The sequence below is a fragment of the Anser anser genome (genome assembly GCF_964211835.1).
Source record: "Anser anser genome assembly, chromosome: 3".
Lineage (NCBI taxonomy): Eukaryota > Metazoa > Chordata > Aves > Anseriformes > Anatidae > Anser > Anser anser.
The window spans coordinates 59,667,084-59,681,936 of record NC_139722.1 but is presented as its reverse complement, the minus strand read 5'-3'; the positions used below and the strand labels follow the sequence as shown (position 1 = coordinate 59,681,936).

General features: G+C 39.5%; 1 protein-coding gene across 5 annotated transcripts in view; it reads left to right on the top strand.

The window, feature by feature from the left end:
* The first annotated feature begins 1,701 nt into the window (after positions 1–1,701).
* Positions 1,702–14,853, top strand: part of SAMD3 (sterile alpha motif domain containing 3) — a 35,468-nt gene continuing 22,316 nt past the window's right edge. The window contains exons 1-5 of one of the 5 annotated variants that reach the window (XM_083832555.1): positions 1,702–1,821; positions 2,297–2,402; positions 3,144–3,330; positions 7,394–7,504; positions 14,638–14,823. In XM_083832555.1, coding sequence (XP_083688681.1) covers positions 2,324–2,402; positions 3,144–3,330; positions 7,394–7,504; positions 14,638–14,823 — 563 coding nt within the window. In that variant the 5' untranslated portion in view covers positions 1,702–1,821; positions 2,297–2,323. The other 4 variants (XM_083832554.1, XM_083832553.1, XM_083832556.1 and 1 more) reach the window with 4 other exon arrangements.

Below are 14,853 nucleotides of genomic sequence, written 5' to 3'. Positions count from 1 at the left end.
CTGCATGGTAAATGAGTGCACACACATTAAGGAACTGCTGCCAGCAGTGTGCTGGTCAGGAACCTCCTCTCTCTTTACCATTTAGATAATAAAAACCCAAACATCAGACACCTATACCAGAGGTCTTCAGCTTTACTTTTCATTAACTAGGGCTGGTTAAGTCCTAATAGTAGGCGTTTGCTCTACGTATTTGAAGAAGTGGCTCCCAGGGATTGGCTGTGTTTATTAACAAGCGAGGATCGCTCACACTTATCACTGTTCTGAATTTGACTTCAAGTCATGCTGTAAATTGCTAAGATGTCTTCAAAATGTTTCTATTCTTGTTTCTTGTTTTGTTCTTACTTGTATGAATTGACTGAAGATAAACATTCTTGTGTTTTACAGGGAGCCCTTCACCAGATTGCTTTTTAATGTTACTGTAATAAGTAGAATTATTAATAAAGACAAATATCAGCTTTCATGCTCAGTTTTTCTGGTTCCCTCCATAATGCTTCTAGAAGACTAGTGTGTTCTTTTCCTTGCGCCTTTATCTAGCATATTTGCAATTAAGTGAAAGCACTTTTGAAAGGCATTTCAAAATATTTTTGTAGCAACAGTTAATATGTCCTGTTTTGTAAAAGAGTCCCTGAACTACCATTGTTTTCCTCCCCCTAAAGTGTACCACCTCCATTTCCATGTGTAAATGGACATTTTGCTGTAGAGTTAGCCTCACAGTGATATATAAATGCATAATGTTTTACATGGCTGTAGTTTGCTTGACACTTTTTGAAATGTTAGTTATATGCATGTCTGCTTTAGCATGACTGTTCCAGGATCCAAGGCTTCTACTAGGATGAAGCAGTGACCTTCCCAACATTTTAATGTATCTCTCTACTTTTACACTGCTTGGTTGAAAAGGCAAGTATCTTTCTGCTTTGCATTGGATTTTATCTTTCTTTTTTTTTTTTTTTTCCCCCCTACTCTTTGCAAGGAAGTAAAAAGTGTGACAGGAAGGTGTGATTTTTAATTTACACCCGAGTTCTCAACAAATAATGACTTTTCACACCCTGTTATTGCTGCTTAGCCTGGAGGAGGAGTTGTATGGCTACTGTTGTCATATCAAATTAAATCCACTCGTGTAATTCAGAAAGACATTCCTCTTAAACTTAACCCTTTTTAGTTGCTGAAGTGTACCAGCAAAAACGCGTAATCTGAGTGCATCTATTTTGGGGGATCTCTGCTGTCGACTGATGAAAATGGAAATGATAGTTCTCAATTTATTTTTACTTTTTGGTAGTGCAGTGGAACAGGTCCTGATGAGGTTTGCGTGGGCAAAGCCTCATGTTGTCTTAGGAGCTGACAGTATGCTCAGGGTATGCACGTGGACACATTTTAAACAAGGATGTGCTTGGCCAACAATGCCAGACACTCGTGTTCTCATCTGAAAAACTTGCTTGAATAATTTTCTCTAATGCTGCAGAACGCAAGACACGGAGCATCAAGTGCTCCTTTATGTAGCAAATCTAAATCATGTCAATGAGAAAAGCAGTCTCAGAGAGTTTTTCTGCTGCCAAGGAGTTGGTAGAGTAGGATGAACATTGTCCCCAGCAATTCCCTCGGGAAGGAGCACGGGTAGGTGGTGGGTGCACACACTGAGCAGCACCCCCAGCCCGGCGAGGACAGTGCCCCCCTCCTCCCGTGCCGCCCCGTGGTGTCCCAGGGGGGCTGGGGCCTGAGGGTTGCCACCAGCAAATGCCAGGGGAGTAGCCTCCTCCCTTTCCCTCCTTTTCCCTCCCCTTCCCTGTGCTCCCAGCTTCCCAGCAGTGTTGCCCCTAATTGCCGGTAACTGGGGTTAAGTATTCGCTTCGCTACCTATCGGTGGTGCCGAGGGGGTTAACGTGCCTGATGTGCTACCAACATATATGTGACAGACTCTTACCCGACGTATTTATTTTTTTCTCTCTGTAAAATGTCAACCATTTCCCGATGAGGGTGGTGGTGGTGGTGGTGAATTTCACACCGTTTTTCCTCTCTGTGTGGAAAGCTGGGTGTTAATGGTGCTGGAGCAGGTCGTGTTTTATAAGGGATGAGGCTGCCTCTGAGAGCAGAGGGAAGGCAGGAAGAGGAGAGGAGGTGAAGAGAGAGGGATCCAAGGAAGCTGCCACTTGCAACAGGCATTAGTTGGATTATTCTCACACTTTATTAAGAACATGTAAATATAACAGTATTTGCAGAGTGCGGATTTTTTTTTTCTACTTACAGTTGGAGTTTAGCTCAGAGTTCAGCGTAAAAATAAACCTCTCTTTTTGCTTCACAGTGAAATTTAGCACTGTGACACCTGAAGATGGAAAGTTGGTCGGTTGATCAAGTCTGCAACTGGCTCAGACAGAGGAATTTAGGAGAACTAGTTCCTAAATTTCGTGGTAAGCATTCTTGTTGTTTGTTTGTCTTTTCTTTTATATGTTTTTAATTGGTATTGCCTACCTTGTTTTGGGAATGTGTATATGTATCTATCTACGTTTATGCTAACTTAAGACTTCAATAGGAATCTATTAGGGAGAGGACTGACATGCAACTGATAAATCAAAATAAGCGTGCAGGTTTATCATGAAGTCTCCAAGGAATGCTGGGGGTGAGATTAAGCCTGTATATAAATAGGTACACCTTCCAGAAGCAAATCTGCTGGTGTAACAGGCTTAACAGGGCCTATTTTATACTGTGTACATCTTCTGAAATAATGCATCTATCTGTAGCATCCAAATGTGTTATGTCTGAGTATATAAACACTCTGCAAGAGAGCATGAGGAATTGTTGTATGAAGATGTTGTTTGCTGTGTACCTTAAAAAGCTTACTTTCCTTAATTAACAATGTCTGCTGTAGTCAAAGCAAGGCCTGATTTATGCATTGAAATAGTTCACTGATTCTGTGTAATACAGATGTAGCATTTTTGTACTGAAAGGTGCCTGGGCAGTGACCAGAATTTCTGGCACTGGAAAGCACAGTAGCTAAAACTTCCTTCTTTTTAGCAGTTGAAGAAACACAAGAGCAATAGAAAGCCTTTGACCTATCTTCCATCATCATGTTTTTAGGCATAAATGATGTTACTGCAACTCTAAATTGCACCCCCCATAACTGCTATCCTCCTATCCCCTTCACTCTGCAGAAGAAGAAGTGAGTGGAGCAGCTCTTCTGGCTCTTAATGATCGCATGGTGCAGCAGCTTGTGAAGAAGATTGGACACCAGGCAGTGCTAATGGACCTGATTAATAAATACCAGCAACAAAAAAATGAGCCAGAACCCCTTACATATTACTGTGAAGCAGCTTCTCCAATGCTTCCAGCAATCAGTGGGTGAGTCTGTACATAATATCACATAAAACATGTCAGACTAAAGTTGTATTCTTCTCATAAACTTTTAAAACTAACATTTACTAGCTTTACAGTTATAAGTTGCACCTATTTCTTATACTCTGAATGATCTCTAACAATGTTAAATGTAAAATGTGGTTATAACTTGGAGTTTTTAAAGGGAACATCAACGTTCCTGAATACCACTATTATTTTAAACTGCCTTTCACTTCTAGTTCTAGGACCAAGTTTTAATTTGCATGAAGCATAATCAAACTTCCATTACTTTAGGAGAAATCTTCTATATTTACAGCATTAAGCTATTGAGGCCTTTACTTTTAAATGTTTGTGAGTTTTAGAGTAAAAACACAGTTTATCTAGAGATAATGTTTGTGTCATAGATATATTTAAGTCTGAGCTCTCAAAGGAAACTCTGAATCTGATCCAGGTGTATGCATTTAATAATACCAGTGCGTGCTACTCAAAAAAGAGCTAGAAAGATTTTTAGAAAACAAACTCCACAGAGATTATTTTCCCTGAGTATTCTCCAGATCTTGGCTGAATAACTTTTTTTGTTTTGTTTTGCTGTTTTTGTTTTGTTTTGTTTTGGGGGGGGGGGGGAGGGGAGGGCAGGGAGGGAAGGAAGGAAGGAGTTGGGTTTACTCTGTTTTTTTTTTCTTCTTCTTCATGTCTTGCTTGAGGAGGGACATCCTGGGTCTTGTCATTTCTTCCAATCCCAAGAGTCCTGAAAATAGAGAAAGATTTCCAATGGCACAAAATGCTCTTCTTACGAGGGCACATTCCCTTCCCATATTTTGAAGGAAAGGGCTTGAGCACTAAGTCTGCGCTGGCACATAGTAGTAGCCCAGTAGCAGTAGAGCATTCTCTGCAGCATTTGCTTTTTTTAAAGGAAGTCCAGGTTGCATAGACTCCACAGTACAAAGCAAAGTGTACTAAATGGTGATGATTGGGTTACTTCCTACCAAACTGCATTCATGAGAAGAACTAAAATGCTCATATAGAAAAATCCTTTTGTCCTCCTGGAAGCGTTTATGAAACCCCCTGTTTAAATGGTCCTGTACTCTTGGAGGGAGTTGAACTAGAAGCTGATGTCTCTGAATATATGATTTATCATAGGCTTGGTTCTTTGCACAAGGTTTCTGCTTCACTTGATTCATAGGAAGCTCCTCTGGAGGTAGAGCAGGCATCTGCTGTGAAGAAGACTACTGCATGTAGGTCCTGTACCTCATCCGAAGTACAGGAGGTACTTAGGCTTTACAGCAGGGGATTACAGAAGACGTGTTCTTATGCTTAAGGTAGTTTGAAAACAGTTTTGAATATTAAGATTTCATCCTTGAGTTCACCAGGGGTGTTTGGCTAGACTGCTTCTCAGATGTCATTGCTCCCTGTGCGCTTGAAGTCCTACAGATCAGGTCTTGATGTCTCACAAAGAGCATTCTGTTGCAATATTGTGAGGGCACAGCTTTTCTGTGGGGTTCTGCAGACTTTGAAAAGAAAAAAAAATGCTAGGAACTCCAAACGTTAGTGAATATAATTTACTTCAAAATTTTTCCCTACCTAGTCTTATTGTCTGAAAAACAAGACACTGGTACTCTTCTATTTACAGGGAAGTTGGGTAAATAAGCTACTGCTTCTGAAACACTTCCTGTGTCACAGCCAAGAATCACATAATACAACTCCTAAGCACATTTCAGAAGTGCCTGTACTCACATATTTTTGGATGAGTTAATTTTTTTTAAAGATAATTAAAAGCTGTTTTGTATGTAGAGTGATGCTCCTGCAGTAAAAATAGCTTTTATCTTTTTATTACTGTGTCTTAATATGCAGGCAGCTATAAATGTCATTTGCTAACTCTGGAATGCTTATCTTAATGTTGTAGCTCTGTGGTGAACAGATGTGTCTGTCTGAACAAAGTCCTGTAAGAACTTCTTTTGACCTCATTCAGAGATTGATCACTTGAATAGTATGCATATGTTACACACAATAGTGTGCTGGGGACAACTGCAAAAACTGAGCCGGAGATTCCACAGTTGCATGTTCCTAACCCTTCCCCTGTGGTGCCAGAGTCCGGGTGAAAACAAACCACCTTGTCTGTCCTGCAGTGGTGTTTCTCAATCAATCCAGTTCCCAGAATTAACTCCTCCTGTGAGTGCTAGGACAGAGGAGGCAGTACTCAGCACAAGGGACAGGGGAGAGAGCAGCACCATAGCTGTCTTGAGTCAGTAAAACTGCTGTGGAGCTTCCAAGGGCTGTAAGCTTTATTTCCCTGTCACATTTCTCATGTGAATGCTACCCCAGTGCTTGATGGTACACTCCTGCCTGCCCACTTCTTCTTCCTGTTGTCCTCAGCTTAGCTAACTCAGTGAGTTTAGCTCACCTCTCTCTGCTAGGAACAAAACCCTTATTTATTGACTGGACTTAGAGTTTCAAGTATGATAGGGCAACACTTTCTGTTTAGAAGTAATGGACTTCTGAAGGAACACTGAGCATGACTTGTGTCTCCAGCAGTTTAGATTAGGACATGGAAATAGCATTTTGGTTTGTCACTTGTTATGTGCATATGAGGACCTCATGCATAGACATTGCCAAGTAATTGTTAAGGTGCTTTCCACTTCCAAGTTTGATTGTAGCTAGGAGCCGCATATGGAAAGTACTGGATTTTTCTGGTTTTAACTAGACAGCTGAAAAAACATGTACGGTAGAGCTGTATTGATTCATGAAAAGGGAAAACTCCCCATATAAACCTACCGAACAGTAATGCTGCTTGCAGTAACAGCATTTCATGTGTGAGTGTAGCTGAGGCTGGAACAGTTTATAGGGCATCTTTGGAGTTCAGAGCTTCTGAAGAGATAAGGTACAGAAAGAACCTGCGTCATCTCCAAAGAGTTCCAGGTGTCATAACTTGTGGAAGATCTAGTTCTTTAATGCATGTTTACTTTTTCCCTAAGCCAGGTTCTAGCAAGTCTCAGAAAGGCTCCAGCGGTAGTGCTTGAAGTAGTGAAACTTGTGATGATATCACCTTGGTGGCTTTGCTAAGAAAATTTTTATGCTGCTTTCTGAGAAGTGGTTCAGTTAGCGGCTGGAGAATAGCCTGTGGGTCTCTTGGTAGAGTGGACTGAATCTGTGATGCTGATTGACATATTGTTGTACAGTATGTGCCGATGTTAAAGAATGCTTGTAATCATGTTCACTGGTCCCCTGTAGCTTTAGCTATGATTGGGCAAAGCCTAATTGATTATGGTGGATAAATAAATAAATAAAAATCCAGAGAAGTATGGAGCCTCTAGCATCTGGCTAGCAAAGTCACCAAGTTCATCTACGTCTCTCATCTGTAAGTCAAAAAACAGTTGATGATTGCTATGCATTCTTGACAGCATAATAGTAGCTCCTGTCCTACAGGGTAAAACTGCTGATGTTGACTTCTGAAAGCAAAAGGAGAAGAAAGAACAGGAAGGGGACAAGAGGGAGGGAGATGGATGCAAAGGTGAAATTAGAGAGCGGTGGTTTTGTGTAGGGATTTCTGGCATGTAGCAAAGTGGATATATGTAGTTCTTGGTGCAAGTGACTGACTGGAGTTCGAGCAAATAATCAGGAGACCAGGTAGTGTTCAGGGATCCGGTAGAATGGTCAGACTAATGTAAAACTGACTCAAAGGTTATAGATGGGTTTAGCCCCAGGGGAAGGGAGAAGGGAGTGGGGGATGTTCAAAGTTCTAGCTGCACAGAAACTGCTGTGCAATATTCACGCTCCATGCACACCAGCATGTTGTAGTGGTTAGTTATTCCCAGTTTTCTTATTGTGTAGGAATTGGAATACTGCTGGACAATATTTTTTTATAGTTTTCCTTGTAAGAGTTGTTGGGTAATTGAACTGAGTTTGATTAAGAGACAATATCAGCACCATGTAAACTCCTGCTTTTTCAGTGTTATTTTTTTCCTTTTCTATTTCTGCCACTGGCATTTTAGAACCCTGAAATATTTTTTTTCCATAAGCTGCACAAATCTCGACTGACTTATTATTTTTACTTATTTACTTTTTATTTCAGGGACACTGAAAGGCAGATATTAAGTACTTTTAGTCCTGTGGAGCGGAAACTGTATTTGTCCTCAACTGAAAATGAAGAAGGACTAATTGATCAAAGAGTGCTAAAGCAAAAGTAAGTTCATAATGTGTTTACTAAATTTTACTTGTCTTTTGTAAATGACATAGTACTTGTCCTAAGTATTGCAAGTCAGGTTTGGGTTTAATCAGGTGTATTTAGAAAACAGCAGGATTTGAAGTGTACTACGAATCAACTAAATGAAATGGTCAGATGAGAGGTTATTTTTTGTTGTTGTTGTTCTCTGTATCACAGCACAATACAGGTTTGTCCTTATTGCTTTAGTTCTTAAAAATTCTTTTTCACAGATCTTTCAGTAACATTCTGGAAAACTAATTACTGAGTGGAATATGGGTACATACAAAATCATGTGCTTGATGCACCTTAAATACAGTGCTTAAGAAAGTAGGCATGCTGATTCCCTTTGTGTGCATATTTTCCTTGTGTGTCAAAATGAGCCTCCTTAAAATCTGGAGGCAAGATGAGGGGTTGCTTTTCTCTCTGAGCTAGGCAGCTAGTGTTGGAAGAGTCCTGTTTCTCTTCCAAGATAATTGTTCTCTTATCTTTATTACTCCCCTTATTATTCCCCACCTTGCTATCATTTCTCCCCCATACATGTGACTGATGGCCTCACTGTTCTGTGATAAGTGGAGATCTTCCTGTAGAATTGTCTATTTTGTCACTTATAAAAAAGTTAATGATGAGACTTCTGGGAACAGAGAAGGTGGCATAGTGAACCACGTAGGACTTTATTTCAAAAGTTTGAACTATGACATTGGGAAGGACGAAACAACAACAAACTACAACAAAACACAACAATCCTGACACCATTGTTACCAGTGAAACAACCCCTTGCAATAAGCCATTAAATATTTTTGCGATGATGGTTTTTAGCCCTTACTTCTATAGGATACTTATTTTTAATTAATGGTGAGTAATTTGCCTTGTGCTGCATTCAGAGTTTTAAACGTGTGAATCAGCCTAACTCAGAATAGACTGGCTTTAGGAAATGTTCTCAGTACAAAGCTTTCAAAGGCCCATAATGGCCTGTTAAGGGAAAGGGACTGCAAAAGAACAGTGCAAACTCACCTTGGGGCAAAGAAGTAGAAGAGGAGGAAAAGAAAGTCAGCTGTAAATGGAAGTGCCCCTTCGTGAAGCAATAGGTGCCCTGAAAATAAGTGGAGCTGTGATGATTTATAGTCTTGAAGACCCAAGCAAATTTTATGAGGGCTTCTCTTTAAAGGTCAGATGAGAAGCTGGCAAATGTCTTTTTCCAAAATAGCTGTTTTAACTAACTGATTTAGTCTGAAGACGGAATTGAGCATCCCTGGCATCCATTAACTACTGCACTAGCTTTGTGCCTAGTTAAATACTATTTTTGGAGGTGAATGCTCTTGTTTAAATATGTCTATGACTTGACCCACTGATTAATGTGGAATTATAGAGTTATCTCTCCCTACCTCCCCAGTACTCCTTTATTGCATTTTTAGCTACTGATAGAAATTTTAATGCTGGCTATAAACAGGTTGTAAAGAGTTGAATAAGATATTTCTTTTAAAAATATGATTATGGGAACAGAAAATTGCTTTTACTATAAGGACATGTTCTTAGCCTAGGGTATGAAAGTAACCCCTGGTTTACTCTGCTAATATACATACTCAGCTGATTTTCTGCACAGTTTCTCCCTTCCCCGCACTGCATACACTCTGGTTTTATTCTAAGAATACATTAAATGTCATGGTAAAAAGTGTTTCTTCCACATCAGATTAATGATGGCTTTTTTTGTGTGTGTTTTGGTATGTTAATCTGGTATTTGTTTTATCAGCTGCAGAGGAGTTTTTTTGTTGTTGTTCATTGTTTTAAATTTATAATTTTTAAAGTCTGTGCAGTTCTGTGTTTTTTTTTTTTTCCTTCTATCTTCTCTAATCCTAATTAATGGGGAAAAGGAAGATATAGTAATACAGGGGGGAGGCTCTACAAATTAAATACTCTGGATTGTCTTCTTCAGAATGGGAAGGAGGGCACATAACCCTCTGTCAACAGCCAGGCTAGATTTGGAAGAGAAGCTAAGAGCAAGAACAACTTCCATTGCTCTTTAGTGGGTATTCCCACCTCACTTATTTATTTAGTGGCAAAACAGTTCATACAAGGACTTTTTGAGCCAGTTCTGGCAAGGGTTAGTTTAGTTCAGTGACTTTGGTTTAAATGTTCAGTTCAAGGGACTGACCTTTGGCCAAGGTTACATTTACAGCATCTGGTTCTTAGTTTCTCCAATCTTTCTTTCCTTTTTTTTTTTTTTTAACTTAATTTTTTCTTTCTTTTTCCCATGCATCTACAGCTTTAGTAACTCATGTAGCTTCGCTTGAAATGAAATCATGTGTTCTTTGTTCTTTTACAAATTATTGCTGCTGATGAATTGGCTCAAAGTTTCTCAGTATTTTACTTGTGTAGGCAGTTGTTAAACTGTTATATATTCTTCCGCATTACTAAGTATTACAAAGACAGCAGAGCAGACTGTTTAAACACAAAAATAAAGAGTAACTGGCTGCAGCAATTATTGTATAACTTTATTTTTCTTGCAGAACAACTTTTTTCTAACAGCTATAGAAGTGAAGCTGGCAGTCTTTATGTTGAGCCCCAAGAAGATTAATTTTGAAGCAGTGCATTTCTGTGAAGACAACAATATAGCATACAGAGGGCAACTCAACAAATATGTTTCCTCAATACCTGCTTTTTGCTATCGGAGTGCTAGCAGTCTCCTGGCAGCCCTATGTTTGTCTTGTTGCTAAGACAGAGGCTGTCATTGCTTGTAAATACCTGACACTGCTGTGAAAACCAACCTTTTATTGGTTGCGTTGTCCTCTCTGCCTTTCCTCAAGGTGCTTGTTTATCAAAGGACAAACGTAATGTATCACCTTTTTTTTCCCTGTTTCCAGTGGGACAGTACAGATGTTTGCCTTTGAGTGATGCTCCAGTACATATTTATTTGTACATTTGTTCTTCCTATAAAGTTGTGCTCTGTAGCTGTAGTATAACAGACTTACTGTCTGAGACTTCAAGTCATTTGTTCAGAGCAGGTTTGTGTGCACAAGCAGAATAACACCCTCTGTCCAACCTTGACAGCCTTACACTTCTCATTTGCTGCAAGTTTAGAAGATATTTTTGGCGTTCAATTAAATCTGGGCCTGCAAGTTGTCAATATACTAATAAGGCCGTTCCCATTGTATTGGTGCTGGTGTCCACATAAATCTGGGCTTATTCTATTTTGTCGCTCTTTGTATATTTATTTTTAATTAAGTTTGGCTCCCATCTCCAAGATGACTGTCATCACTGGCCTGCCAGATTGCAAGCCACCATTCGTTCACTTGCTCAGTGGAACTTGCTGCAAACCCTCTCCAGGTTGGGTGACCATCAGCATGTATCAGTGCAGTGTTTGAACTCATCCTCATCATGCCCTGCTGGCAAGGACTGCGGGCAAGCAGAATGCTTCCCCATTACCCATGCAACAATATTGTTGGTCTGTATTTCATGTGTTTTAAACATACACATATACAGCAATTGTCTTTAAAGAAAATCTGCTGAATTGTGCCCCTTTTTATGTTCCTTAAGAGTTTCTGTGCTTCAGTGCAGAAGCCTTATTGTTGAGGTCATCAGAATAATTTCTAGTAGATGTAACGATCACTCTTCAGCTAGATCATTTGAGTAATTGTGTTATTAACTTTCATGTCTCAGTAAACATCCTTGCATGAGCTGTGTAAGCCTGTAATGGAGCCAGAGAAAGGTATAACTGTGTGAAACTGTGTTGTCACTTAGTGCAGGAAGGAAAGTGGTCATCTACAAAATCTGAACGATCAAAAGCTCGTTAACTAGTTGTGTCCTTACTGGGAAGGTGCTTCTTTCGATGCAGCTCCATACTCTAGCTACCTATAAAGAGTCTGTCTTGCTTCCTCTGTGCGGGAATTTTCCTCACCTTACCAGTTAAGTAACCTAAACATTCAGAAAATTAAACCTAGAGGGAGAAATGAATAACGTCATCACTGTAGTTTCTTGAAATAACTTGAATCAATGTTAGAAGATTCCCAGTACCAGTAAGGAAAAAGTAGAGACCTGTGACAGCAAGGGGAAAGTGGGACTGCAACAGTCATTGGGTTATTTGAGCATCAACACCAAACGTCTCACAAACCAGGAGAAAAGGTGTAGTAATTTGCCTTTTGGGATCTTAATTCTCTCTCTTTGTGTCTCAAGTAATCTAGAAGACTGGAGAGGTATGGTCGGAAGCAGGCTACATATTTTTGTACCTAAATCTAACTGTAATGCTGTTATTCAAAACCAAGGAAGGTCTTGATTATTTGAATAAATCATAGTGCATGTATAGTTTAACTGAACTGTTCTTTTAGTTGAACAAGTTTGCAAGTGATCATTTCTGGGAATAATGTTTAGAATGGAGTTGTCTTTTCAAACAAACTTTTATTTCATTCAAAAATATTACAGCACATATTTAATGTGACAGCCTAACAGGAATGATTTCAACAAAAGCTAATAAAATATTAAATGTCTTGCACTATGAAAATTAAAGGAATCTTCAGTTTTTGTTTGGACATACTCTGGATTAAGTAAGGCTAAAGAGAAATTTGGAGCATGAAATAAAACTTGGAGTCTTTTTTTTTTTCCTCCTACTGACAAATGCAGAGGGCCTGGTAGAGGGGAGAATTACCATGTAACCATGACTATTAGCCATCCCAACCCAACAAAAAATTATTTTCTTGAAGTAAACGACTACACCTATTTGGAAAACTAACTTGTAGCTGAGGTGGCAGAGGGAAACCATGGAGAGCCCTTGTAGTCTAAGGTTTGCCTGAAAATCTGCTCAACTTTTTCATTTTTCAAAATGGTAATTCAGTCACTGTTATTAAGAACAATAGGAATTAGTGATGCTCGGCTACAAATTACCGTACATCTTAAATTACTGTCCTTTTTTGTGCTAGTTTAAATGACAGCTTGTTGAAAATAGTATGGAGTAACTGGGAGCGACCTGTCTGCTATATTGGCTTCATCAGTAAAGTTGATGAAAGTAGAGGATTCAAGCGTGAATCCTCTAAAGTTCCTTGTTGATGCTACATTGAACTTCTGCACTTCACTTGCATAGTAGTTTTTTCCAAGTGATTTCAGAATTTGTTTTCTTATTATTATTATTTCTGTAATAATTTGTCACCAAAAAGGATAGTAGGATGTGTCTGGGGTTATAAAATTTCTCATACAGTTGAGTTTTTACTTATTTTTAGACTGTAAAGTAGTAAAAGTTCTATATGCATGATAAAAGTATTAGTAGCCTGCAAGTTTTACCAACCTGTATTAAGACACCAAGATGCTGTGGTGCATACTGAGGTCAACAAGGTTAGGAGTTATAGGCTAATCTACTCAAGAAAGTATTGAGGCCATAACTGTGGCTATATAGGCCCAAAATGAGCTGCTCCCACATCAAAAGTAGTATTTCAAAGTGCTATAAACTATTACAAATGCCTATCCATTAGAGTTGTAGTCAATTTTGCCACCTTTAAGACATGGCAGCCATAGGTTTTTCTTTACAGAGAGGCTAGGTAGCAAAATCTCCCAATAAAGGCTGTAGGCTTTGTCTATAGGCCACTGAAGAGAGCTTTTGCAGTGAAAACTTATGTATGTTGACTGTAGTCCAGCAGTATTTTCTTCCACATCGTAGTTGTGTCTGGTTTTGAGTTAATTTTCTTTGTAGAGGCTCATGTGATGCTGTTTTGGCTTTTTGATGAAAGTAGTGTTTTCATCAATGATTTGTGTGATAACACACTGTTGTTTTAGTCATTGCAGAGCAGTGTTTACACAAAGCCAAGGCCTTTCGTGCTCCTGGTGCTGCCCTGCCAGTGTCCTCAGAGGCTGGGGGTGCCACAGGAGCTGGGAGGGGACACAGCCAGGACAGCTGGCCCAGGCTGCCCAAAGGGATGTCCTGCACCACTTGGCACCATGCTTAGCAATAACAGCTGGGAGAAAGGAGAAGAAAGGGGGGGATGTCAGGATGATGACATTGGTCTTCCGGAGATGCTGTCACACGTGACAAGCCCCGCTGTCCTGGTGGTATAGATATCTGTATATTTGTACTTTGCAAGCATCTACATTTAGTAGATAGCATTTTAAAAGATTTCTATTATTATAATCACAGACTGGTTGAGGCTGGAAGGGACCTCAGGAGGTTATCTAGTCCAACACTTGTGCTCAGGCAAGGTCACCTACAACAGGTTACACAGGGTGGTGTCCAGGTGGCAGAAGTCTGATGTTTCTATAAGTCTCTTAGTTGCCTTCAAATTACTCTCTTCAATTTAAATTCAAGCAAACATGAATTGCAGTGATATCATACACATAACAGGACTTTTAAGCTCTCTTTGGTACCTCCCATGTGAAATTTCTAATTGGTTCCAGGCTACTACAGTCGAGAAGCTGTCCGAGGATGAGGATGCCACTACCACCCTTTAGGTGGCTCTTGATTTACTTCCAGCTCTATTTTACCTTGTGTTCCTCCAGCATTAGGGTTTAACAGGTTCTTTGGAGGAGAGAATCACTTCAGATAGCTAGTGCTGATTTCCTGTCTCAGCCTGACACCGCCTGGGGTGTGACATTTGTAAATACTGCTGATGGCTCTACCTGGGGCCGTAGGTGTGGGTACTTACAGGCTGTTTGTGCATTGTTTCCACTCATTGAGTTGATTAACTGTCCTCATCCATTCACTGCTTTCCCCTTAGGGAGGGCAATTTTAGCTAATATCTTGTATAATAATTTATTCTATTAAACTTTTTGGTTTCCTATCACCACTAAATTAGCAGGACCACAGGAAACGCTGCAAAAGGAAGATGCAGTTATATTGCAATGGTAGCAAGTCCCTCGTGACTTCTTTTGCTTGCAGTTATTGACCATTTTCTAGCATTTCATGCAGTGTTTACTGACTATAACATTTCGTGTTTGACATCCATTTTAAATTCCATATATTTTGATCGCAGCTTTTGTAAGTAATTTTGTAAGTAATTTTTATGTAGAAACCAAGAGAGCAAGCTTTGAATATGTATAGCAATAACTTCACTTTGTATTGAATTTTTCTTCGTATTTGTCTTTTCTTCTTGCTTGCATTGCCATAGAGGAAGTGTTCACAATCATATAATCTTTTTCAGAAGAAATCTGAAATCATGTTCTGCAGGATGTAAGATGTTGCACTGGACAAGTTCTTATATGTTGCCAGCTTTTCCTTATGATGTCAAGATTTTATTAGCAGAAAAAAAATGCCCTGATCACAGTATGAGAATAAGGATGATTGAATGTTTGCAAGCAGACATGACAAAATACCTAGCAGGATCGCTGTAAGTAAATATTGTTAGGTTTATTTGGGG